We start from the raw sequence: 25207 nt of genomic DNA on the forward strand, positions 1-25207 counted from the left end.
CTAACTACAATGAGTAGAACATCATAAGTTTGTTTTTAGTTTTCAAAAGAACTTGTACAAATACAATATCATTTCATATGATATATTTATTACAAATTTATGTAACAATTCATTTAACATACGATTTTAACATATTTGTGAATAATTTATTAAGTGTTCCGGTATAAACCAAATAGTCACAACAATACCAATTAGTATTGGAAATTCCAATGAATACTATGTTTAGCCAAAAAAGGGAAAATGAAATTCAATTTTAAAACTCATTTTTTAAAAAAAAATTGCTAAAGTTTAGAACTCCTATTTTTGTATTAGTAAAAAATTGCTAACATAAACTAGTCCGACCCGACCTACTACACTTGGCATCACTCTTATCTATATATGAATATTATTGTATTGTTGGTTTGTATTTTGTGTATTTATTTTAATTTTTAGGTATTATTTGTTATAATTCTAGATGTTGGATTATTATTTTTTTAGTATTGAACTATTTAAAATTATAAATAAATTCGGATTAAAATTACATATCGGTTCCGGTTCGGAACCGGAATCGACCGATTCTTAACCGGCCGGTTCCAAACCGGAACCGATCGATTCCGATTCCGATTCCGGTTCTTGAATTTATGAAAATTTAAAACCGATTAATCGGTCAACCGGTCCGGTTAGAACCGGAACCGGCCGAATAAGCGGGCCTAAGTAGAAGTATTGAAAATACAATAAACAAAGCACACACTCACGCCTCACGAGGAAGAAGACAGATAGACTGACAGACACAACGCTCTCTCTCTCTCTTCCTACACACAATTGTGATCCAAATAGACAAATAGAAGCAGTGCACAACTACTCCTCCCTCCTCTGTTACACAACACATACCCCCATTTCCATCACAAAATCCACTTATTGGGAAAACCATGAAAAAGATGTAGTAACATTCTTTGGTGTAGCAATGCCTATCAACAATCCAATCCTTGTTCTCACATCCATCATTTTCCTGGCCGCCTCATCAATGGCATTGCCCAGGCCCGGATTCCTCTACACAAGATCCAGAGGAACCTGCACTCCTCAGTAAATTAACGACCTAATTTCTGTACAATCAAAGTTTGGATCTTGAAATTAAAGTGGTTGTTTATTGCAGGTATTGGAGCAGCAGGAGCGAGTTGTGGCCCAAGATGGTTCCCCACAGCTCCACCGTGTCCAACGTTTTCGGGTCGCAGGCCTTGGAGCGCTTCCGCCCCGACCTCACGCTGCTGGAGGCGGCGGCCAGGAATACCGACGAAAACGTCTTCGCGCAGCTGCTCAAGGAGTCCACGGCGGCGCTGCTCAACTCCTACGCTAGAAAAGGCTATCCCTACGCCGCCTGGGAGGTCAAGACGCTGCTCATTCAGGCTCTCGTTTCCGACGCTGCCGCCGCCGCTCTGGCGGAGAGGTTTCTTCAAGCCAATCACAACTGTGCTTGATAAATAAACGAAAAATAGGAAAGATGAAATTAGGATGTGTTGAAAGCGATAGTTTGGATTTTGTTATCTGTAATTATTTGCTTTTTTCTTTTCATTGTGATTTAGTACTACTACAAGATTTAGATCGGATTATAATTTCTTCATATGCATCAACGAAAACAGGGTGAGATCTGGTGGTAGTGTATTTCTTGACTTTTTACTGACATTTTGAATAGGCTTCAGAATAGATATTGATAATTGGAAGAATTTTTGAATACTCATAATTTGTGTTGGATTAGGATTGGGGCCACTTCTTTTTTTCATCCCGACTTTAATTAGCTTCTAATATAGCAGAGACTCACATTAATTATGAGTCCTTATTATTGAAATTGTATATTGGATTGGATTGAGATAGTAAATAATTAGTATAGTAAATAATTGTGCATTTACTATAGGAATATTGAAGGAATAGTGCAAGTTCATGTGATAATCATAGTTGCGAGGAGAGAGTTGATTGTGATTTATGAGAGGTGCAGAAAATGCGGAGGGAGTGCATGCCTCTAAAATCATCACCATCCATATTTGCAAATTTTCTTTTTGTTGTAGAAAATTCCTCCAATGGTGTTGCAAATCCAAATCCCTTTTGTACTTATTTTGCGACTTTTTTTACAGTGTACACTAAATTTAGGCCAATTAATTTCTTTAGGTAAATAGAAATGTGTTTGGTTTTGGATAAATTAATTTAATTCGTTGTGCCAACACAACTTAATTAAATAGGATTAGTTACTTATCTCATTAACTAAACGCATTTATTTTGGGAGAAATTAATTCTTCATATGATAAATAGTAAAAGGCTTAAATCATGAGTGGTGAGCATATGTTTGTGAAATGGCAAAACAAAGTGCAAAAGTTATTCAAGTAAACAAACTCCTTCAGTGGCAGCAACACAAGGAAACCAACGGGCACATAAAAGCTAACAATGTCGTCACACTAAAAATTAGGATAAAACCAACTTAAAAATCCAATCAACCGAAAAAAAACTCACCTATAGTAAGGTTTCAAAAAGTGGACCAATATATCAAATTAACAATTAATTCTCACCCAAAATCAAATCTCCGTTGGAATGTGAGAATTTTGGTGCCAACATTTTGTCCACGATCTTAATTGTCAAATCAATTTTTTCTTCTCAAGCTCCCAACGCGGCACAAAATCTTAGAAGATTATTTTATTCTGAATATTCCATATCAACCATGAGTTAAAATAGAACAAAGAATATCAGAAAAAATCAAATTTCAAGAATCATTAGTTAAAACTGAGTATTAAGACACCACATACGAGTCTGTTAACAATTCACATATTAAAAGAAGGGATATTGACCCCTTAATATCATTGAACTTTAAAAAAAAATGGATTTTTCTCGTATGAACGCACGTAAGTTGTAAGCTAAGAAAGAATCCTATTCAACTTTGTAAAAAGCATAACAATCATAGTAATAAAATGAAACCAGAGATTCGTTTTCTCAGAAGCATTTTTCTTATAGGGTAAGGTACCGACTACCGCCCTTGTGGACTCCACTCTCCAAAAAAGGATATTCGAATCTCCTGCATAACTAAATTAGTTAAATTACAAGTTAATTTGCTTCTACCCATAACCCATTTATCTAGAAACACAACTAGTTAGCGTAAGATTTAAGTCCAAAGATATGCTGATTCCCCTCACACACACATTATAAATATAAGATCTCCCCTCACCATATGATCACCACCCTCTTTCACCTTCGCTTCTAATTCTTTTCTGGGAAAAAACTCTGCAATGTCCTGTCTGAATTTGAAGAGGCTGCTGCCCCACAGAAGGTTGTGGAAGGTCTTAACAAACAAACTGCCCCTCAAACTCATCAGATCAAAGCTGAACAAGAAGCACAAACACAGATCCTACAAAACATCCAAGAAACTTTCCTTGCCAACCCTTTCCATTCAGCCCAAGAAGTTCAAGAAACACACTGTCATACACCACAAGAACCATCACTGCTACTCCCAGAGGCGGCCACCCCCTGTCTTCGTCGACCACCTCTTCGTGCAACCTGTTTCTCTAGTTAGTGAGCATGTTGTTTCACCCGGACAAACAAGCAAGCCTTCATCCTCCAGCAGCTTGAACAAAAGCCAGAACCCCAATCAGACAACCAGCAACGACGACTGTGGCGAGCTAGAATCCTGTAAGGAAGAAACAACTACTAATGGTGATGATGTGTGTGAGTCCTTGGTGCTCAGGCCAGAATCCAGTAAGGAAGAAACATCTACAAATGGTGATGATGTGTGGGAGTCCATGGTGCTTAATTCACCACAAATGGATGGGATTGATGCAAGGGCTGACGAGTTTATAGCTCGATTTCGGGCTGAGATGCGACAGCAAGAAACTCTGGCACGCCAGTTGTAGCCTTCATTGTTATCTTAGGTTTTGTCATTTTAGCAACTAGGAAATGCAAATAAATTCTTGCTAGCATTTCTGCAGGAGTATATCAGGAAATTGAGACATCAATTCTTTAGAATTATGTATTGCACTACCCAAATTCTCAAGATCATTCCGTGTAAAGATAATAATTAACATTCTTCACAATATGTATCCTACCATTAAACATTGATATTTTGAAGCCAGCATTACAACAGAGTTCATCATAGCGTATCATAATTGCATCAAGTTATTCCAGATCAACAACAGCAGCTCTCCGTTAACATTTTGATTTGCATAAAACAAGAGATGAAGCAAGTACAAGAACGAAGAACCAAAGTTAGCACTCTCTAAAACTTAAAACTGCAATTCTTTCAGCTTGCAACCAAGTTTGGATTTGTGTTCTTCAAACACCAATTAATTCAGGAAATCCTTCATTGGATCATCGTGATGGACCCTCTTCATCCTGAAAGCTTCCATATCTTCAGGTGTAACCTGAACGGCGAAGAAAGGTCAAAACCGGAAGAAGTATATATTACTATTATAGTTGACAGAAAGTTGATTGCATATGTCTAAGTACCTCATCGTTCCACTTCACGTTGTATTTCCGTTTCCTTTCATCCCTCTCCTCTCTCTTCCGTTCATCCTCCTATCATAAGAAAAAAAGTTTCAACCATCGATGAAATAACAAGGTACTACTAGAAGAAGAGCACAACAGAAAATGATTCAAGAACTGGACTGTTACAAAACAATATTGAATTAAAGAATTTCACCTTCTGAAGTGCCTCACTAAGTCTTTTCTGGTCTAGAACCAGATCGTCAGGTACCTCTGATCCCCATGTAGCCATTCTTTTCTCCTCGGCTGCTGCAGGTGCTTCTGCTTTCAAAAAATAAACTATCAGATACGCTGCAATCTATATACATGATTCTAGACGTACAAAGTAGTCTGTGCAATAGCTAACTTCTTCGCTGTAAAGAACTCACTTTCTCTAGTACGTTAGATAGATTTAATGAGAAATACTCACTGGTTTTGAGAAAATGGTATGTAGTATATGTTTTGAGTGGAAAAGGGTAATAACCAAGGGTCCCACTATGCAGTAAATATGTGATTTTTGGTAAATAAGAGGTATTCATAAGGTTAAATGATAAAGAAGACTGTGGGGCCATGATCTAAAACGGGAAGTGGTATAATTTTGTAGGAAATAGAGTAATTGTTGCATAAGGGGTAACATTTAAATTGCATTTTAACACTTCAAAAGAACTTATCACTTGAACAATTTTGCTTGCAAAATTTTAGGCAGCTACACATTGAATATTGAAGCAGGCATTAATTGTTTTGAGTAAAGAGTTACTCTAAACAAGGTTGTGTAATATGTAACTCCATCTCAGATTATGACAACATTCAAATAGCTTAATGCAGTAATCAACATCGACGTTATTACCTTCAGTAGCCTCCTTACGAGCTATATTAGCTTTCATAAGGTCTGCTGAAGCTTCAGCAGCCTCAATACCAGCAGCACCAGTACAATAACTGTTCCTTACTGTCTGGTGGCAACATTTGTAACCCCATTGATGATCTTTCCACCATGAGCCCCAAACAGTTGTGTGGTTGTTTATGTAAACATCTTCTTCATACTTGCTCTTTGGAAGAGCCATCTCCTGCAAATATCATGCAATCAACGTGTCATTTCCACTCGCGAAATGTATACCAAGACAGTAAACAAAGTGCACATAAAATTTTCTGCAGGCTAAGTATGGGGGCAACACAGAAATTTCATACTACTCAATTCACTTTTATCTCTCTCGATATGCAGTCACAATAAGAAGTGTCTACGAAATAGAAATCCAAGTGGAACACAACAAACATATAATGACTGCCAGATGAAATTCTAGTCGAAGGCACATGCAGGAAATACAAAGGGAAAAACACACATTGGATCATCATTACTGTAAAAAAAGAATTCACAAATATTTCCAAGAATCTAATGAAACAGCAGCATTTTGGGAGCAGTGTGACAGATGCACACTTTTGCACCACTGTTAGACTAACACAACATTTTGGAAAACTTTTGCACCACTGTTAGACTAACACAACATTTTGGAAAATAACTATGCATTAAAGTATCACATGACATGAGCAGTTACAATTTCTGAATGTCAGAGAAAACTACAGAGACATGGAAGCATTTCAGGGAGAAAAGAGATGGCAACAAGTCAACAACATCTTATCAAGGAGAGAGAGGCACAGTTGGTCCATACCTGGCCTTTTATGACCCTACCCGCACGATCATATTCAACCTCCCGCTCGCTTTGGCCCAGTAAAAGTTCTCGTGGAAGTACTTCGCCAGCAGCAGCATTACCATACTTCTCCATGATTTTATCTTTAGTATGGGACTTTAACTTCTCCTTGTTGATCTTGAAATTTTTATAAAGCAACTCGGCTTGTGAAGGAGCAGCTTGCATATGAACATCATGACCCTTGTCAAATGCCTCCCAAGCATGAACATTCAGCTGTTTGAACTCCAAAGCTTGACCACTAACTCTATTCTGGTTGTCTCCCTATAATTTCCATAGGTTGCAAATTGTGTGAGCAAGAATCATCATGCAAGAGCTATAGTAGCCATAACAACTAGCATGGATAAGTAAACTTACAGCATAGAACTTCTCATTTGGATCCATGTCTGGAAGAGGGTCCTCACGCATAGAACGGGTCTTGGGGTCATAGTGGGCAGAGTTAACATCAAGATTGAGAAGATATTTTGCAGTATCCTCTCTAATACGTAAATTCCTGATAACAAGAGAATGATAATCAGGTATAATTTTCAATTTAAGCTTCAAAGTGCTTGAAAACAGTTATTTCCAAGAACATTCTAGTTTCATCTCATCAAGAATAATGTGAGAGTAGATATGTTTCTGCGGAGTAGATGCATATATGTGGTGGTGGACGAAAGAATACACATATATACCTGACAGTTCCTGTGCTACCACCACCTGTAGTACGCACACGCTTCTCAACCTTTGCAAAGTCCATTTGCTTGCTCTCATCAACCTTGGCCTCATCAACTTTTAGATTGTCTTCATTATCCTCATCATCACTAACACCGTCTTCTTTGTTTTGATTATTATTTTTCTCCTCCAACTTCTTGAGCTGTTCATCCTTCAAATATTTGCTTCTTGCTTCGTCCTTGGCTTCATATCTCTGAATAACATGTTTATAAGATGCAGCATCATATCCATTCCATCGATCTCTCTTCCCATCATAATCAAGCTCAAAGGTCTCTATCTTCTCATCTGGGGCAATATGCTTGCCTGTCCATTTGGCTCCTAATTTTCGTGGTCTTTCCACACAAGCCTTCTTGTCGTGTGTTAAAGCCCCACAGCTGCAGCAAGCATGAAAGCTCAGAACCAGCATAACATTAAATTTGATCTAAAAATACAGTCACCAGTAAAATTAAACTTGTAATACATGCTTATTTGGTGTTCCCCATCACAATCATAAAAACAGCAATCCATGGTTTCCGTTCCTATCTATAGTGGCAAAGTCTAAAATGGCATTGTGATATTTGTAACTAAAAAGTGGACATACAAAAAACCTAAGAACACAAGGTTCAACATGGAATTCCAGTTTTTAGACTATAACAATATTTTCAGTAACTATCTCAGAGAATACAAATGGACACTTCGTTTCACTTACTTTTCACAAGCACCCTTCCTGAATTTTTCAGCTTGAAAAGTCTTTGCACCTCTGTCATACCACGACTTGGTATAATTTGGATCAGATTTCCACTTCCTTTGATGCTTCAAACTCTGAAGATGAAAAGAAGCTAAACAATGAGCACTCCATGAAACCACTCTGCCGAGTACAACAAAATAGAACAACAGCACATGATCACAGGACATACCGGTCTCTCCGCATTGAGATACCAAGGCGCAGAAGACATATACTGGGGAATGTGAGGATTGATTTCCTTTCCATCTTCATCCACTTCAGCCGGCGCGAGCCCAGCCTTACGGGCCTCTTCTAGTTCAAGTTGCTTTCGGTGATCCTCCCTTGACTTAAAGGCCACTGTGATCCCAAAATCCAAAAAACAACATTAACAACAAATCCAATAGGGAAAATTTGAAAAAAAACAATGACGAGTAATCCTGGAAAGATGGGCTAAATCTAGATGCCCCAATAATTGAAGGAACAAGCATTCGAAGACCAAAATGCATGAACTTGATCGTCATCACAGGTCACTTACGGAAAATCGATGGAGTTCGTGTATTTATTTCCGGTTAAACAAACAATCGAATAGCAAAAGATGGGGGAACAATCGATCGATGTAATACAGAGAGAAAAATTACGACATGGTGATGAATTAATATTAGAAAGTGCGGGATGTACCTGACGCAGTCGCCATGATTTAGAGAGCGAATTGGGAACGAACTTAATTGAATTGTGGAACCCTAGCAGGAACTTGGATGAGGATCACAGAGAATTTGGGGAATTTAGAGAAGAGGAGTAACGGGAATCCAGAGTTCTCAATTCTATTAATTTCGTTTTCGTGAATAAACTTATCCACCGACTTCAGCAATTAGAATTGCCCCTAATTCAAGCTTTTTCCCAATTAATTTGATTTACACTTAAATACTAACTAAATAAATACAAATATTAAATATAAAGTCGAAAGTTATTCTTCTATATCCGATCGGTATACTTAAATACTAACTAAATTGATCGGATATACCCGAAACCCGTATTAGGGTATCCGATTAATACCCAATTAAACCCGATTAATTATGTATTTGTGATAAATATTTTTATTTAGTATATGACATATGGCCGTAGGGTAAATCTAGGGAAAAATTTATTTTACCACATATAGATTTATGCCAAAAATTTATTTATTTTAAAATTAAATAGTGTCTATTTGTCTAATTTCTATTATATATATAGTCATAGAGTCATAATCTAGAGAAAGTTAAAGCATTAGAGCATCCGCAACGCGGGCTCGATTTTGGCTCGGTCTCGTCTCGACGAGACGAGCCAGCATCGAGTCAGCGTTGCGAGGCTCGTCTCGTCTCGACGAGACGAGACATCTCGTCGCGCGACGCGACACGGCGAGGCCGGCCTCGAGCTGGCGAGACGACGCGCGCGCCACGTTGAGTGACGCCCACTCGCCGGGCCGCGAGTGGGCGTCGTATTTATGACGTAATAATTTTTTTTTTTTTTATAAATTCGAAAAAATCGAATTTAATTAAAAAAAAAATCAAACGGTCAAATGACCGTTGGGGACCAAACGGTCGAATTTTTCAATTTTTTTTTTATTTTTTATTCTTCTATAAATATACTCCACACTCCATTCACCATTTTACACACAAACACAACTTTCATTCCTCATTCCTCTTCCATTTTACACACAAACACTACTCTCAAATTGTTGAAAAAATGTCCGACGATGGAAACTCCAGCCATGTGCGGCGTCTGCGGCTCGGCAGGCGGCGGCTCCGTTGGGTTCGACTTGAACTCGTTCGACGATTGGGCGAGCATGTACAACTTTTTGGGTACTCCCCGGTTCGTCGCCGGGCACCCAAGGCTCGACCACCCCGCCGGCGTACCAAACACCACATTTTGAGGTGGATGCATACTATCGTCCCTCCCCCCAAGAGGTACGGCAATCGCCGGGATTATCCCAAATTCCGGAGAATTTTCGGGCGCGCTCGAACGCACTTTGCCCGACCGGCCACTTGCGTGAGGCTCCGGCTCCTCGGCCCGGCTCCGGGCAGATCAACCTCGCCCTCAAGGCGTCAATGCCGAGGAGGAAGAGGAGGCAGCGGCTGCAGAGGTTGGTGGAGACGGCAGGGCCGGCATGCATACATGCCTGCAAGCCGAGACGTTGGCTTTGTACGACGCTGATCAGCTGTCTCGTACGATCCTCGTCGTCTGGGAATCAACAAACCCACAAGTGCTTTTGGGAAAAAGTCACCGACCTTTACAACGCCCGAAGGCCGACGACTACCGTTCGCCGCAACGTGAAGATGCTCCGCAGTCATTGGGACCGAACGGACAAAGATGTCAAAAAATTTTGCGCGATATACAGGGGAGAAGAGGCGAATTATCAGAGCGGAGCCAGTGGAGCCGACATTCTGAGAGCGGCGTTGCGGGTCTTCAAAGACGACGTCGGCAAAGATTTCAAGCTTGTCGATGTTTGGTCGCAAGTCCACCACCTTTACAGGTGGGCTGGCGATGTCGAAGTCGGCCTCGGGCTCGGGAACGCATGAAGCGCACGGTGCGTGGCCACTACTCGACTCGTCTAGTGATGGCGGCGAAGGCAACACCTCACGTGAGGGCACGCCAACCGATGATGCAGGGGGGTCTTCTTCCGGTGCACGACGCCGGCCGCAAGGGACCAAGGCGGCGAAGGCGGCTAGAGCTAGGGGGAGAGCGAGAGCGAGAGGGATGGGCCGCGGCGGACCAAGCCAGGCGGGCTCGGGCTCGGGCTCCGGCACGGGCACGGGCTCGCACACCCTAATGTCCATGTACCTAGTCGTCACGATGGCGGACCTCTCAAAAATGAAAATCCTGGCCTTTTATTAATTGAATTTGTTGGAATTCAAAATAAAAAATGAAATTGAATGAATGGTTAAGAGATGGTTAAGAGATGGAGGGATCTGAGTCTTGTCTCTTAGTTAAGGAGATGGTGAAGAAAATGCAGTGGACCCCATGAATAGTAAAGAAGTGGGAGCGGTTAAGAGGCGGATAAAGAGATAGTGTTACTTGGATCCTTTAAAATCAATCTCATTTTGGTTTTTTTTTTCAAAAAAAAAAATTATCTTGAATTTATACTAAATCAAAACTTAAAAATTTTTCAAATTTTGTGAATAAAAAAAATATAATATAAAAAATAATTAAGTTTGAATTTAGTATAAATGGTTGAAGTAAAAATTTAATATGACATTTGCATTCAAATGAGTTTGAGTTTAGTATAAATAGTTGGAGATACTCTTAAGCTATGACCATTGAGTTCTTAGTATATCACTAAAGTGGAATATAGTAATACTTCTAAATAAAGAATTTCATATTCAACACCGTATTTTATGCAGTACTTTAATTATTAGTTAAATGGAGATAATAAAGTAGAGAAAATGATGTTTTTATCTTAATAATGAGTCACTTTGAATAACAAGGAGAAAGTATTAACTTTAAAGACGAATGATGATTACATGATCAATAGTAGATTGTGTCACATTGTTTGAGGTGTTTAGAGCATACGCAATGGGGCGTCCTATAGCCCGCCCTATAGGATGACACCCTATCCTCCGCCACATCAATATTTTATCTTCCATCCCATCTCCATGCAATGGGACGCCCTATAGCTCGTTCTATAATTTTAACTTCTATTTTATATTTTTATTTTATTTTTTATGTCTACAAATATATCAATTAGCAAGAATAAATATAAAAACACTACAAATTAAAGGCAAATCTTATTGTCAGTATTTATTATTTATTTTTTATATTTTATGCTTGCAAATATGGAAAATTGTCGGAAATCATTATTGAATTTAGAAAGAATTTGAGACGAGGAAGAGAGTGGAGTGAAATGTATGAAATGAAGTATAAAAATTAGTGATATATATAGAAGAACATTAAAAAAAAAGAAAAAAAAAAGAAAATGTGTGCATCGTCCGGACCTATCCTCCTTACCCCCACAATGGGGAGGAGGATAGGCCGAAGGATGCAAAAAATAGTTCATCGTCCGCGGACGATGCATAGGGCGCGGAGGAAGGAGATCGCATATGGCGTGGGGCTGCAGTGGAGGACGATAGCCCGCCCGATGCTCTTACTAAAAAATGTAGTAGTACAACTATTTAGGTAGTTGTCATTTTTTTGTGATAAAATTTTTCAGAAAAAAAAAACCCGCGATAGAAACATTAACGTAGCAACTAGCAACTGAAGTTACACATCACTTGTCTACATGTCAATAAACATCTGATATGTAACTTAGAAGTGTTAGCTTACTCGATTTATCACATTGTTTAGTATACTTGTTTTCATCAAATCGTTAAAAGATTATGTCTCAAAGTTTTTGTCAAAGCTTGAAAGATGAACACCGGTTAGCAGAATTCACGGAATCCACACTCTTGCACCACCAAATTGCAGACATTGTGCTTCCATCTTCGTTACTCGCTTTTTTTAGTAGGTGTGAAAATAGATCTCGACGGCACAACTAAAATTAGAGTGAGTTTTGTTTTTTGTTAGGACAGGGTGGTAATAACCGGAGAGGATCTCCTGCTCCACTTCTTATCCATCTCTCACAATCAAATAAAATAATCCATCTACACTTATTAAAATTGCTCATAGTTATAATATTATTTTATTTGATTGTGCGAGGTGGATGAGGAGTGGAGCAGAGATCCTTTTCGGATAATAACACCAAACCCTAGGGATAAATTTGTCATGTTCGGCCTAAATACATAATCTAACATAAATCTAGCAGTGTGTGGTGCATCACAGTGGACTGTGGTGGAAAATCAACTAGTTGTCTAGCTCATTGGCGGGCGCAGTGTGGGATCAGAGGCATCCCATTCCATCATAGCCTCACCTCCACAACACCACACTTCTGTTCTTCACTCTAACTGCAGAAAAAAAATAAAGAAAAAAGAGGAACGAATTTTCGAGCCATGAAATTGGCTTCCACAATGCACACCAGTTCAATCCAAATCCATTTTAATTTGGATTTCAATCTGCTTAAATCATCCCCAGTCAATTGCCCTAAGAACGTCGCCAGTAGGTTTATTCTTCGACGCTCTCGCCCCCATTTCTCAGGTTTAATCTCAAGCATGCATTTTTATGTGAAATGATTCTCTGTCACATTGGATGTTGTTGGTGACTTTTACCTGTTCTATTGGAATAATTTCAGGTGGATGTTGTTGTGGTGGAAAGTACCATTTAACATCAGCGATCTCAGAAGGTGTTCTGAGCAGCAAGGCCCCAAGAAGACTTAATGCGAAAAAATATTCGACAATTACTTGTGCAAGGAAGACCGAGCATGAGGAGAAAGCTTCTATTTCGCGAGATGATACAGGTGAACTTTCGGGAGTTTTCTGTGTATGTGTGTGTTGATCTGCTTTCCGAGATGAATTTAGTTTCTCTTATACTAGTATATATATGCAGCATCATGTTGTTAATCTGTCTGAATACTTAATAGTGATTCAATTTTGTTCTAAAATTAGAACTGGCTGGAGAAAAATGATTATACGCATCTTTTTGTTATGTGTATGTGTGTTGATCTGCTCATTGAGAGTTTTTTGCATATAAAAGTGTCCCGATTACTGTACTTTGCATCATTTATGGTGGCTTTGCTTGATGCAATATCTTGTGGATCTTAATTACAGACTGAAAGACAATAGGTTGTAAAATTTTGCAGCTTTCATGTGTGGAAGTGCATGCATAGACGATTATGCTGATTTGTTATTTTTTAACTGAAATTGGTCCCGTATATTGCAGCTCATGATGTATCTAGATATCAGTCATCCAATGGCATGGGTGACCGTGAGGATTCATGTGATGATGTCTCCCGTGCTGATGCTGAAGAAACGATTTTGAGGACTGATTATGCTTCATCTCTAAGAACTGTGGGCTTGTGTGTATGTGTTTCCTGACTGTAATTCTGGCTATGCTTAAGTTGACTTATATCCGTGAATAAGGTGAATTGAAGTCTATTTAGTAACCTTTGTTGTAGGTGTTCTCGGCTGTGGTATTTGGTGTTGGTGTTGGTTTGAAAGATGGAGTTGGAAAGGCATCTGAGTTTTTTGCTGGGTATGATTACTGACCTTCTAGTGGCACACCTGTTCTTTTGGTTCTATGCAAGTTCTTCACATGGGCAGTAATAAACATTAATATTGTTCCCTTTTGGTAATCTATATTCTGTTTTACATATGCTCCAAACATGGCCTTGTTATCAGAGAATTTGGCTTATATGGAGTAGCTGAAAGTTCAATTATCTCCGTGCACAAGCTCATATACAATTGAAATATTTTATTAACTTATTCTTCTCATACTTGTTTCATAATTACATTTCATCTTCTGTATGTTTTTTTCTTTTACAGCTGGGTTGTTTTAATCTTTCAGAAGGATGACACATGATAATTTTTTAATGTCCTCAGTGTTTGAGTATAATTTCCCGTGCACAAATGCTGTATTGTGTTTTTGCATTTCTGTTGATGACTTAATGCTTGACTATGTTTAGGTATCTACTGGAGCAGAGTTTATCTGTGGATAATCTGTTTGTATTTGTCCTAATATTCAAGTATTTCAGAGTGCCGATCAATTATCAGGTCTAGCACCATAGTCCTATTAAGACATTTGACCTTTTCTTTAGAAGATAATTGGATGTAGCATACTTACCTGGTTTTGTGTTGGTTGATGGTTCAATATGCTTACTGAAAATAGAACCGCGTGCTTTCTTATGGTATTGCTGGTGCTGTAATCTTCCGATTGTCATTGATACTTCTTGGGACAGCAACACTTCAGGTCAGTTGTAAACTTCAGTGTATATGCTTGCTAAAATTAGAGGACTAAATGCATGAATAATGTATCAGTATCTCTATCTTCAATGCCATTCAAAAAAAATTTCTTCTGCTTTCTTCTAATTATTGAGTTGCTTTCTCTTGTCTTTTAGAGATTTGAAGCTGTAAATCTATTTCTGGCAGCAATACTCCTCTATTCCTCATTCAAGGTACCATCCGCTCTGGTTCATGGACCACCATTGTGTCAGTATTCATGTTTTTTTCTCTTTCCAAAAATTGTTCCAAAACTGATTAGCAATCAGAGATTGCATTTGAATATAATTATGCACATAGATGGATTTGAATCATATCATTTGGAGGCTGCCGTGAAGAGAACTTCCTTATTACCTTCTCTGGTAGTCTAGCCTAATTCTTTCACCTTTTGATACCTTTGAATGAAATTCAGAAAGACTTTCTCCACAAATTGTGAAGTTCTATTGTCCTGTGTCTCAGTAAAAATCATAGGATAATATCTTATCATGCTGCCATACAACTTTAAGTTTCTTTTGGAATCCCCCTGATTCTCAGCGATATCAGGTAGCTGCAGCAAGATGGGTCTAATCGACTTGATGGATATATACATTTGTTGTTTGACCATGCGCAGTGGCCACTCTATGCCCTCCCTGGAACCATTGCAACTAAAACAAATATCCGCTACATTCCATGAATAGCATGAAATTAGATTTCATTTTCTGTGGATATATGTGATTGCCTATCTGCTGCATTCCTGCATTACTAGCATGTTGTAGAACGGTTCCTATGCTTAATCATATATCTTTTGATTGCTTATATTATTAACTTGACAGTCACTTATTAGGTTTTCTTGGTGCTGCTCTCTTATTCTGGTTATATTTATCTTTTCAGCTATTTGGTGAGGATGATGAAGATAGCGATCTTTCAGATAATATCATTGTGAAGACATGCAAGAAGTTCATCCCTGTAACTTGTAATGTTCCTCATCCACCTTCCTTCCTATTCTTCTGGAAAATTATTTGTCGTAAAAGCACCAGGCACATGCCTGATTCCCGAGCTCACCTTATACATTTCTGGGAGTGCTTGCGTGAAGATCCTTTTTCATTTTTATTTTTTTCCTGTTTTGGCATGGTGTAAAATTTGATTATATTTTTATAGAAGTGTAGGTTAGTGCTTGATTTGGAGCTTGATATCATATCATTAATTTATGTCTGTTTATGGCTTTGCTTACCCCATATCATCTAGAAACTTAACTCATAGCTCACTACTGGCATTTGGTTCTGATCCCATCATACAACCTGCCCCCACCCCCCTCATCTTGTTCTTGTTTGGCAGCTGAACACTGCCTAGCACCATCTATGATTTCTTTTATTTTAATGAGTTAATAACTCTTACTCCTTCCACATGTCTAATCTGCAGCTGACTATGATGGAAATCGATTTTTTACTATCCAGGATGGCATCTGGAAAGTATGTTCTCAATTCACCATCTCACTGTAACTAATGTGACCTCACCTCATGTTGAGACATTTCTCCACTTGATGCATGAAATTTTGGGCACAAGCCTTTTCTAATTTCAATTAAGTCCCTGGACTCTCTCCTGAATATCTCCAAATTCCAACAGTTGCAAATGGGACCTAAAAGCTGTATTATGTGTTTCACGTTTTCAGCATCCCATGCACATAAATTCTTTAAGAAATTGATTTCTAGCTTCGTTTCTAACAGGAGTCAAACATTTTGGACAGGCTACACCTTTGCTTCTGACAGTAGCAGTTATTGAACTCAGCGACATTGCATTTGCTGTAGGTGTCCTATTCCTCAACTATCCGAAATGCACATTTGGAAGCTAAAAGATCACTGGTGTTTCATTGTCATATTTTTTTTCTTGTCAGGTGGACTCTATACCAGCAGTTTTTGGTGTCACCCGCGATCCCTTCATAGTTTTTTCATCTAACTTCTTTGCCATATTAGGTACTACTTGTCCGTCTGTGTCCCTTCCTTATTGTGTGCAGTTGTATTAAAAAAAATTATCATGTTAAGGCATTATTGTCTATGTTGATTAAACCAGGAATTTGAGGTAGTTTTTTGAAACCTGAAAGTAAGAAATATGAAACTTTAAGTTATAGTAGTATTGAATCTTAAAATTAAGCTATACAAGTTTTAGATGGAATCCTAAAAGGTTGGATGACATTAAAAATAAATTAGTTTAGATGTCGTTTTTTGAAATAACCATGATAACTTTTTCCTGGACTAACTGGCATACGAACCTGGTTTGATGTGCAACGGTTCTGGACAGGAACTAACTTCATCAGAATTTTGTTTGGCTTGTAGGCTTAAGGTCCTATTATACACTCATCTCAGAAGGCATGGCAGATTTGGAGTATTTGCAGGTGAATTTTTGCTTTCTTGGTTTAAGATTAGGTTGTTTATCATGGTTTGAACCTTTGAGGCTGTACACTCCATTTCACTCCACGGTCATAGGTTTAGTTTTTGTTACGAGTACCATTTTTTTGATATGATCGAAAGTTTATAACATGACATTTGGTCTTCATAAGCTACTTTTATTACGTACTAATGTCATTGCCAAATTTCTGCCAATCAGCCTGCTATTGGGGTGGTTTTAGGATTCATCGGGTGCAAAATGATACTAGAATTCTTTGGTGAGTGTTTACTATTGAAATAAGCTCAGCTCATGAATATCTGTAGTCTCGTTTAATGTATGTATTTCATTCCGACTTCTCTCCAGGTTTGCATATATCTACTGAGGTTTCCCTGGGACTGGTTGCCACATCTCTCACGAGTGGCGTCTTGCTGAGTTTACTGAAGAAGTCAGACTCGGAAACGACAGAGTGAGAAGCCGATGATGAACTCACTACCCGCCATTGACTCTTTCATTACGTGATTATAATAACTTCTTCTGTCGACCAACTAAATATGTATTCTTATTTGAATAATGATATCACGAAATAAAGCTCCAGGCCAGAATTTAATGCAATTGCTTTATAACGCTTTATACTTATTCGTTGCAAGTCTTTTGGGGAGAGAAAGTAGGACTTTTTTATGGATTTATTCATTAATTGCACCTCTTTAAATTCATTATTTACTTCTATGCACACAAGTCTTGCACAAAAATGCCACAACTCAATTCAAACCACACTCAAAATTGCCCTAACACGTCAATTATTAATCTCAGACCTTTTAACTTTCAAGGTTCGGAACATAATTTGATTGAATGACGCAGTGATTACAGTTGAGATTGTTATTTAAATTATAGTTGCATTGAACCTCATTATAACGAATGTTCACACTTTCACCATTTTGCCCATACACTTGCACACTTTCAAGTTGAAAGTTTGTTGGTTTTGAAATTTACACAGCAGTCAATCAACTACGTGTTTGATCCTAAACTGCATATTATACACAAACTCAAATAAATTTTGCAATTGATTTATGTTGATTTGATCGATTATTATCTGTGCGCAAAATTCACTCGATTAATTCATAAAAGTATTAGCCTCATCTTCGTATCGATTGTGCGCAAAACTCATCTCTTTGTAATCTTAGAAGCAAGCACGATTGCTTCTACTTTTAACTCACAAATTTGCTATCGTAATGTAAGACATTCTACATTTTGATGAGAGAATTGGATACTAACCTCGATGGACCATGTCTTAATACAACGCTGCTCTCCTCGTTCTCTTTGCATTTATATACACATCTTAAACGATGTCATATTTTACTACTGGATCACGCTAAGCTTAAGTTTGCAGACGAGATGACACGTTCCTTAAGAACATCTTTGCATCATTACAAAAACTAAAATTCAAGATATTGATCTCTTAAATCAAATTTATTCATGTAGCAATCCAATTCTATAAAATCTTGTCATTCACTCATTATACACTATCGTGGTCCATTGTACAAATCAGATAATAATAGTAATAGCTATATACATCTATAACTGTACGAAAACCAGTCATCTACACAATTATCCAAAACAAATACATGCACCCTACGTAGAAGACGACCAAGAAAACAATGCATGACACAGAATAATCCATACATTCACAGTAGAATTCCGAGGAAAAAATTTATTTAAGTAATAGCACAAACCTCAGAAACGGTTGTCAGTTTGTTCTCTTCTGGGGCCAATGCTTCCATCAATTCGTTTCTTATCACCTTTGCCCTTTGTTCTAGGAGGAGTGCAAGGTTTCCAGAGAGGGTTCTGAGCAGGATGTGTTTCAGAGTCATACTTCTGTGAAGACAGATATGTCAGAGCTGTGACAACGTCTGCAATCATGGGTCGCAGGTTAGGCTGCTCCTGAACGCACATTGCCGCAATGGCGAGAGCTTGGTACAGGCCTCTCGTTGGGTATTGACCTTGGAGCACAGGATCAGCAATCTGTGGGAATTTCCTCTTGTCCTTGAACATCGGTCTTGCCTGTAGAAATAGCAAAGGTCCAAGGGAATCAACTCAAGCTGCTGAAACAAGAATATAGTACTAAGTGACAAACTTACCCAAACGACGAGATTGTGCTCGTTCCCATTCTTTGAATTGTCAACAGCTTTCCTGCCTGATATGATTTCAAGAAGAACTACACCAAAGCTATAGACATCTGACTTGAGAGTCAGCTGGCCAGTCATTGCATACTCAGGTGCACAGTATCCATAGGTGCCCATGACCCTCGTGGATACATGCGTGTTATCCCCAACAGGTCCCAGTTTAGCCAAACCAAAATCAGACAGCTTTGGATGATAACCCTCACCGAGCAAAATATTGGAGCATTTTAGATCACGATAAATGACAGGAGGGCTAGCTTTGTCATGTAAATATTCCAATCCTCTTGCTGCTCCGGCAGCAATTTTCATTCTTGTGTTCCAATCAAGTACTGCCTTATCAGGCATTGGATCTGCACAGTAATAGTCCAAATCATTAGCACTGCCTTAGCAGTGCCAAGTGCAGTGGGTAAGGTTAAGTAACATACCATGAAGATGGTCCTCCAAAGAACCTAGCTCCATATATTCGTAAACTAGAAGTCTCTGGTCCCCATCAGCACAGTATCCAATTAGATTGACGAGGTTAGGGTGATCAAGCAGACTCAGCATCAATACTTCAACAAGAAATTCTCTGTTTCCTTGCAAGCCATTCCGATCAAGTTGCTTGATTGCAACAGCCTACAAAATGTGCGAGATAAACTCAAAAACTAACAAAAGGTAAAACAATTGACTGCCTTAGCAGTGCCAAGTGCAGTGGGTAAGGTTAAGTAACATACCGTGAAGATGGTCCTCCAAAGAACCTAGCTCCATATATTCGTAAACTAGAAGTCTCTGGTCCCCATCAGCACAGTATCCAATTAGATTGACGAGGTTAGGGTGATCAAGCAGACTCAGCATCAATACTTCAACAAGAAATTCTCTGTTTCCTTGCAAGCCATTCCGATCAAGTTGCTTGATTGCAACAGCCTACAAAATGTGCGAGATAAACTCAAAAACTAACAAAAGGTAAAACAATTGAAATAGTGGGGGTTGAAGTACTTAAAAAGATAAAATGGCAAGAATCAATGTTGTTTACATACTTGACTGGTTCCTTCCAGCTGTCCTTTATACACTCGGCCAAAGCCTCCCTCCCCTATAAAAGATTCTCCACGGAAATTTTTTGTGGCAGCTGCCATTTCACGGAAAGTAAAAGTCCTGGCTGCAATTTTATTGGACGATTATGCAACTTTGAAAATGTTGAGGCACACCAGGTGCACAAATAAGTACTTTTGAAGATAATGATAAGTTGTTTCATGCAATAAGCTGTGTGGTGGAATCAGAGCTCATTTCGAAATACATTTACTTCTCCTTCTTCCACCGAATACTTATTGAGCTGTTAGTGTTAGGAAATAAGCACAGATAATGACAAACATAAATGAAATAAACACAAGAACTGTTTACCCCAAATTGCCCCAGCCAACTCACCGGCAAGTTAGATAGCAATTGTCGTGGATCTATTCATGTCCTTTCAGGCTCTATACTCATCAGTTAGCGCTTAATTTTACGAATGAGAACAAGTCTTCATTAGCGTTGGATTAATAGGGTCTCATATAATTGTCCAAGACAGAAGTACTCTTCAAATTTCAAAGAATGCAATAAGGTGTCATAGTTAACTCGCCAATAAATCTGGTTTCAATTACAACACCAACTGAGCCAAGCACATTAGTTGTTTCAATAACAATTTCCTCGTACTCAACACTAACATCTTTCCCTGGTACGGTATAATGAAAAGTAACAGCTTTATCACAAGACCCGCATATCATTTGCTCCCGAGATTTCAGTTCATTGTCAATATAGAGAACTCAAGCTCATATCTAGTTATAGGAGACACCTTCAAATTTAACAGAGTGATTCAACTTGAGGTCCATATTTAGAATTATAAGCTTATCCTAAAAACTCTTCTATAGAAACTTTATCCCTAGCATTAAGTGATGCTTGATGGTCAATAAAGGATGTCAACAAAACAAGAAAAGCTCCCAAGAAACCTTATATCTCTCTGTTTTTTTGTAATAATTGGTAGCAAAAACATTAACAGATCCCAAAATTCAACAAAACGAAAGCCACAGTTAAAAAATCCCAACTCCGTCGAGGCCTATCAACAATTACACCCACAAATCAAATTACATAATCGAGAAAGGAAAGCGTGAAATGATAGATGCTGAAGTCCCACATAATCAACAACATTCAGAAGAGCTGACAGATTTCAAAATTGAAAGCAAACATGTGAAAAAAAGTCAATCTTTATAGAAGCCCTACCTGAAGAGGGCTCGACTGGATCGAGCGACCTATTCTTCTTCCCCAGCTTTTCCTTTGACTGTCCCGAGCATGGGAACCATCCCATTTGTTGCCGTCTTTGTCTCTCTCTCTCTCACACACACACACGCACGCACGCACAGTTGCTGCGTTGGCTGAGCGCTGCAGTCTGCAATGCGACGTTGAATACTGCTCGAGAGAGAGAAATCAAGAGAGGTGCATCAATCAGTAATTTAATTTAGTAGTATTTCCCAAAAGAATCAGTAATTCAGTATATGCCTTTTCTTTGTCCTTTTCCTTTTGAGTTAAATAAATAATTTGGGAAAAGCTCTTTGCTGTAATATGGGTCGATTATAGTAATAAAACAAATATATATGTGATTTAACAAATAAGGTATTGAAGTAATAGTAAATGCAAAAAAATATATAGCTAGTATACAAAAATTAAAATATTTCGTGGGCAGTAGCAATTATGGTTGTCATAATGAATAGTATATACTGAAATTAAAAATATTTTATGAGGCGTAGCTATTATGGGTGTCATTTATGTAGAGGCGATGTCGGATCTATGCCCACAACTTGAAGGCATCATTACTGTAGAGAATTGAAAATTAGTGCGAGCCCATTAACTTCAACAATGCCGTCCACATCCCAATACTACAAGTATTTTATCATTTCAACTAAACTCAGTTGAAAAGCAAGAACATTTTTTGGACCAATCATCGTTGCACTAGTTTTTTCAAACAAGTATTCAATGATTCACTATAGTCTCCGAAACCATCTCCAATAAAGTCAGAAAAACAGAATAAGATAGCTAATAATTAAGATTTGGTTACACATTGTTTGATTGTAGAGAATGATGAAATGCAGAAAAACAAATTAAGTTACATCCCAGTTAACATGCCTCAACACAATAATTGGGATCGGATGAATTCGTTGTTCAAGCAAAATCTTCTTTCTCTTTGGATGGGTTCAGTTTTTGGTACTTGTCTTGGATGCCTCTACATTTGCAGTTTTCATTGGCATGGCATGGTTGTGTTTGCCCTCATACGTCGTTATGAATGTGCCTGGATCTTCAGAGGTTCTCTCTACATACTTCCTCACGTTGCAGTCCGGGTTGGTGCATCTGTAGTAACTCCTGCAAAATCATTCATGCCATGAATATGATAGGATCAGTAGTTGCAAAATCATTCGTACCATGGAAGTAAAGAAAATTGAACAATGGAATTAACTAGACTATTAGCTTTGTAAATGAACTACTCATATTTCCATTTAACTTCCATTAATCAAGAAACTCTTGTTGTTTGGTCAAAACATAAATAAATATCATCTTCAACAGGTTCCATGGAATATGATTCGGACAAGTTCAATGTATTATTATGAATGCTGAAATAAATGAACCAGATAAGCATATTTAGTGCTAAGTACTAACCTAGGGTACATCTTTCCCCTCACTACTTTCTGGCCGTACTTCCTCCAGCGGTATCCATCCCCGATTATGCCAGAATCAGTATGGTTCTGAACGACAATGGATGAGGCTTCCCCAGCCATACTTGCTCTGGGTAATTGGTTGTCGGATTCCCTAGAGCAATAAACAACAGTTTAAGAAGGCCAAGTAGTCTGGTACTGTATCTTAGTATAATGCATCTCTAATATATAAAGCTACACAAAATAGCAATCTTAAACATTAAAAAAAGAAAATTCATTTACGTTCTTTTGCTTCTGAAGGCACCACCTTCTGCATCGACAAATTTACAAACTTCATCACATTCACCCAGCGAATTATGGGACACTGAGGGGCCAGCATTGCATGCTGCAGATGCAACAGTATAATTGGTTGGTGGAGTACCGGAAAAAGTTGATTGGTTAGATGATTCAGTAAGATCCTGAATGTCTGATCCCCCTTGATGAGCTCTCACTGCCTCAGCTTGTTGATTTATCACATGACTTTGCACCTCTTTCCGAGTGGCATCATAAACTGGCATCTGTGTGTGTCCATCTGCTGGAGTGTGATCACGTGGCTGGGGCTTTAAGTGGTTATGCTCACCATTGTAAACTATCTCTGCAATCTGCCCATCAAGCGATTTTTCTACTTTCTTTTTTACGGGACAGTTCGGGTATGTACACTTGTAGTAACTTCGAGGATACTCACTTCCTTTAACCTGTTTCTGTCCATATTTACGCCAATTGTGACCATCATATGAAGTCCGATCCCTGATGTTTGCAGGGACTGAGAATTTGGTTTCCTGAGCATGATTTTCTACTGGAGTAGTTGCCCTATGTTCTGACTGTGTGGGGACATCAGGATGGATGTCTAATTTGGTGCCGGATTGGTGAGTTACTTGGTTTGATGAATGTACTCTATTACCATCCTCACCAACTTCTTGTGTAGGAGCAATACCATTACCCCCCTAAATGATCAAAAAGAAAACATCAAGATCTTGATGAAAAAAAAGCATGGGTAAAAGATGTAAGCCAAAGCTATAAAACAAATTTTTACATGAATTGTGTTTTCCCAGGAGGCCTAATTAATAGTACTAGTATAAAAGAACATATGTGGGTCTTACATATCATAATATAACATAGTTTATATACTAACCAAATTCGACAGGAGAGAAACTGTTGTCCTTGAAACAAGCTTAGCTATTGGTTTGTAGACCACACTGCACGAGGTGTTAGATTCTAGGGCCCTTTTAGTTGGATGGCAAGCCGCAGCCTCATCCTGGAGTCATTATATATATTTGAGAAACAACAAAGATTACAGAAGTTTGCATAATAAGTAAACAGAAAGTAGTCTTTAATAATTAAAAGCTCCAACCAAATCAAGAGTGCTGTCAGGCTTAAAGCGCACTGTTGTTGGTCTTATGACTGTAGCAGCTTCAGTAAAAGCAGGAGGTGGAGAAGCATCAGTTGTAACAGAGAGAAGGACTGATAAGGATTTCGGATTGGAGAAACGAGGTCTACATGCAACTGGTTTGGCTATCACGATTTTCTCTTTCTCCTCGATTTCCATCATGACTGTAGCAACTGCTATGACTCTCCTGCAAAAATAATGTCATAAATAGGATTGCAGGTATAAGATCCTAATCCAAACTTATGAGAAGCAGATTAAAGCGCTCCATGTTCATCAATTTTGAGATTAAGATTAAGATGAGAAACATCATGCATCCATAATCTCCATTGACAAGGTGAGAACATATCTATAGACAAAGGAAACAAGAAACAAGATTTCAACCCGTTTTGTCTAAGAACATTAATAAGAAATTAGAGCATGGAAGCATCCTGACTGATACATGTGCAATTTCCGTGCAAGTACTGTTTCGAGAAAGACTCCACTAACAACCTTTTCAGACACCTTCAATTTACATTATTACTTATAGTTCTTGTAAATTGTATTTAGGAGGTTGCATCTGCATCAGTTAGAGCCGAACACTAACCTAACTATTGACCCTAACAAACATATTTGCATTTCAAATAAAAGTGATATCAATATGAGAGCATAAATCATGGCTTAATGAAGGAGAAGGGCTAAATATCCAGGAGCATAAACGCAGCATAATGAGACATCTCAACAGAAGGAAGATCAATGATGCTAATTTGGACAAGCTCAACATCATGTTTAAATATATGCCATTTTGCTTCAAGGTTATCCTAAAGCCATTCTGGAAAAAGATTAAACAATCTTCACAAGGTCATCATTTGAAGCCATTTTTGCAGTAATAAAAACAAGAACCTTTAGTAATGTACTAATTCCAATATCCATCTAAATGAAGAGATAGAAGGCGCCCAATCGAATCCAAAAAATCAACAGCCCTAACAATCACTTTCAAGTGTAAATTCATATCTCATTGGTACATAATTCTCAGCCACAAGCTCTAAAATGGGAAATGCATGACTTACAAGTAGATTTATAGAGCCAATCTGCATCCATTGGATGTTAAAACTGCATTCAAAAGATGAAATTAAAACGGAAGGAATATTATTGGAAGCATTCGCAATGGCCAATAATATATAT

General features: G+C 38.3%; 4 protein-coding genes and 1 pseudogene across 5 annotated transcripts; 2 read left to right on the top strand and 3 right to left on the bottom strand.

Annotated features, from left to right (window-relative positions):
• Positions 1-746: 746 nt before the first annotated feature.
• On the top strand, positions 747-1597 carry LOC125204729. Its single transcript, XM_048103441.1, has 2 exons — positions 747-1062; positions 1133-1597. The coding sequence occupies exons 1-2, from the start codon at positions 944-946 to the stop codon at positions 1452-1454; spliced, it is 441 nt and encodes a 146-aa protein (XP_047959398.1). The 5' UTR covers positions 747-943; the 3' UTR covers positions 1455-1597.
• Positions 1598-4152: 2555 nt separating this feature from the next.
• Positions 4153-8425, bottom strand: LOC125205254 (pre-mRNA-splicing factor SLU7-like). Its single transcript, XM_048104084.1, has 10 exons — positions 8266-8425; positions 7781-7944; positions 7573-7685; positions 6845-7258; positions 6531-6666; positions 6138-6437; positions 5321-5537; positions 4652-4755; positions 4459-4527; positions 4153-4373 (listed from the first exon to the last, which is right to left on the bottom strand). The coding sequence occupies exons 1-10, from the start codon at positions 8279-8281 to the stop codon at positions 4296-4298; spliced, it is 1611 nt and encodes a 536-aa protein (XP_047960041.1). The 5' UTR covers positions 8282-8425; the 3' UTR covers positions 4153-4295.
• Positions 8426-12369: 3944 nt separating this feature from the next.
• Positions 12370-17423, top strand: LOC125208191 (thylakoid membrane protein TERC, chloroplastic-like). The gene is made up of 14 exons (XM_048107774.1): positions 12370-12690; positions 12785-12949; positions 13372-13511; positions 13607-13683; positions 14114-14201; positions 14317-14397; positions 14546-14602; positions 15297-15378; positions 15825-15874; positions 16150-16206; positions 16297-16375; positions 16736-16794; positions 17007-17064; positions 17151-17423. Exons 1-14 carry the CDS (start codon positions 12546-12548, stop codon positions 17255-17257), a joined length of 1245 nt encoding a protein of 414 aa, XP_047963731.1. The 5' UTR covers positions 12370-12545; the 3' UTR covers positions 17258-17423.
• Positions 17424-18274: 851 nt separating this feature from the next.
• On the bottom strand, positions 18275-21453 carry LOC125207483 (annotated as a pseudogene).
• A 526-nt stretch (positions 21454-21979) lies between these two features.
• On the bottom strand, positions 21980-25202 carry LOC125203429 (WRKY transcription factor 44-like). 2 transcript variants are annotated; one of them, XM_048101767.1, is made up of 6 exons: positions 25093-25202; positions 24011-24233; positions 23792-23914; positions 22903-23603; positions 22625-22774; positions 21980-22330 (listed from the first exon to the last, which is right to left on the bottom strand). In XM_048101767.1, exons 2-6 carry the CDS (start codon positions 24206-24208, stop codon positions 22165-22167), a joined length of 1338 nt encoding a protein of 445 aa, XP_047957724.1. In that variant the 5' UTR covers positions 24209-24233; positions 25093-25202; the 3' UTR covers positions 21980-22164. The 2 variants fall into 2 exon arrangements, with proteins under 2 accessions (XP_047957724.1, XP_047957723.1); XM_048101766.1 differs by lacking the exon at positions 25093-25202 and adding an exon at positions 24630-24900.
• Between the last annotated feature and the right edge of the window lie 5 nt (positions 25203-25207).

Source organism: Salvia hispanica, chromosome 2 (assembly GCF_023119035.1).
Source record: "Salvia hispanica cultivar TCC Black 2014 chromosome 2, UniMelb_Shisp_WGS_1.0, whole genome shotgun sequence".
Taxonomy (NCBI): Eukaryota; Viridiplantae; Streptophyta; class Magnoliopsida; order Lamiales; family Lamiaceae; genus Salvia; species Salvia hispanica.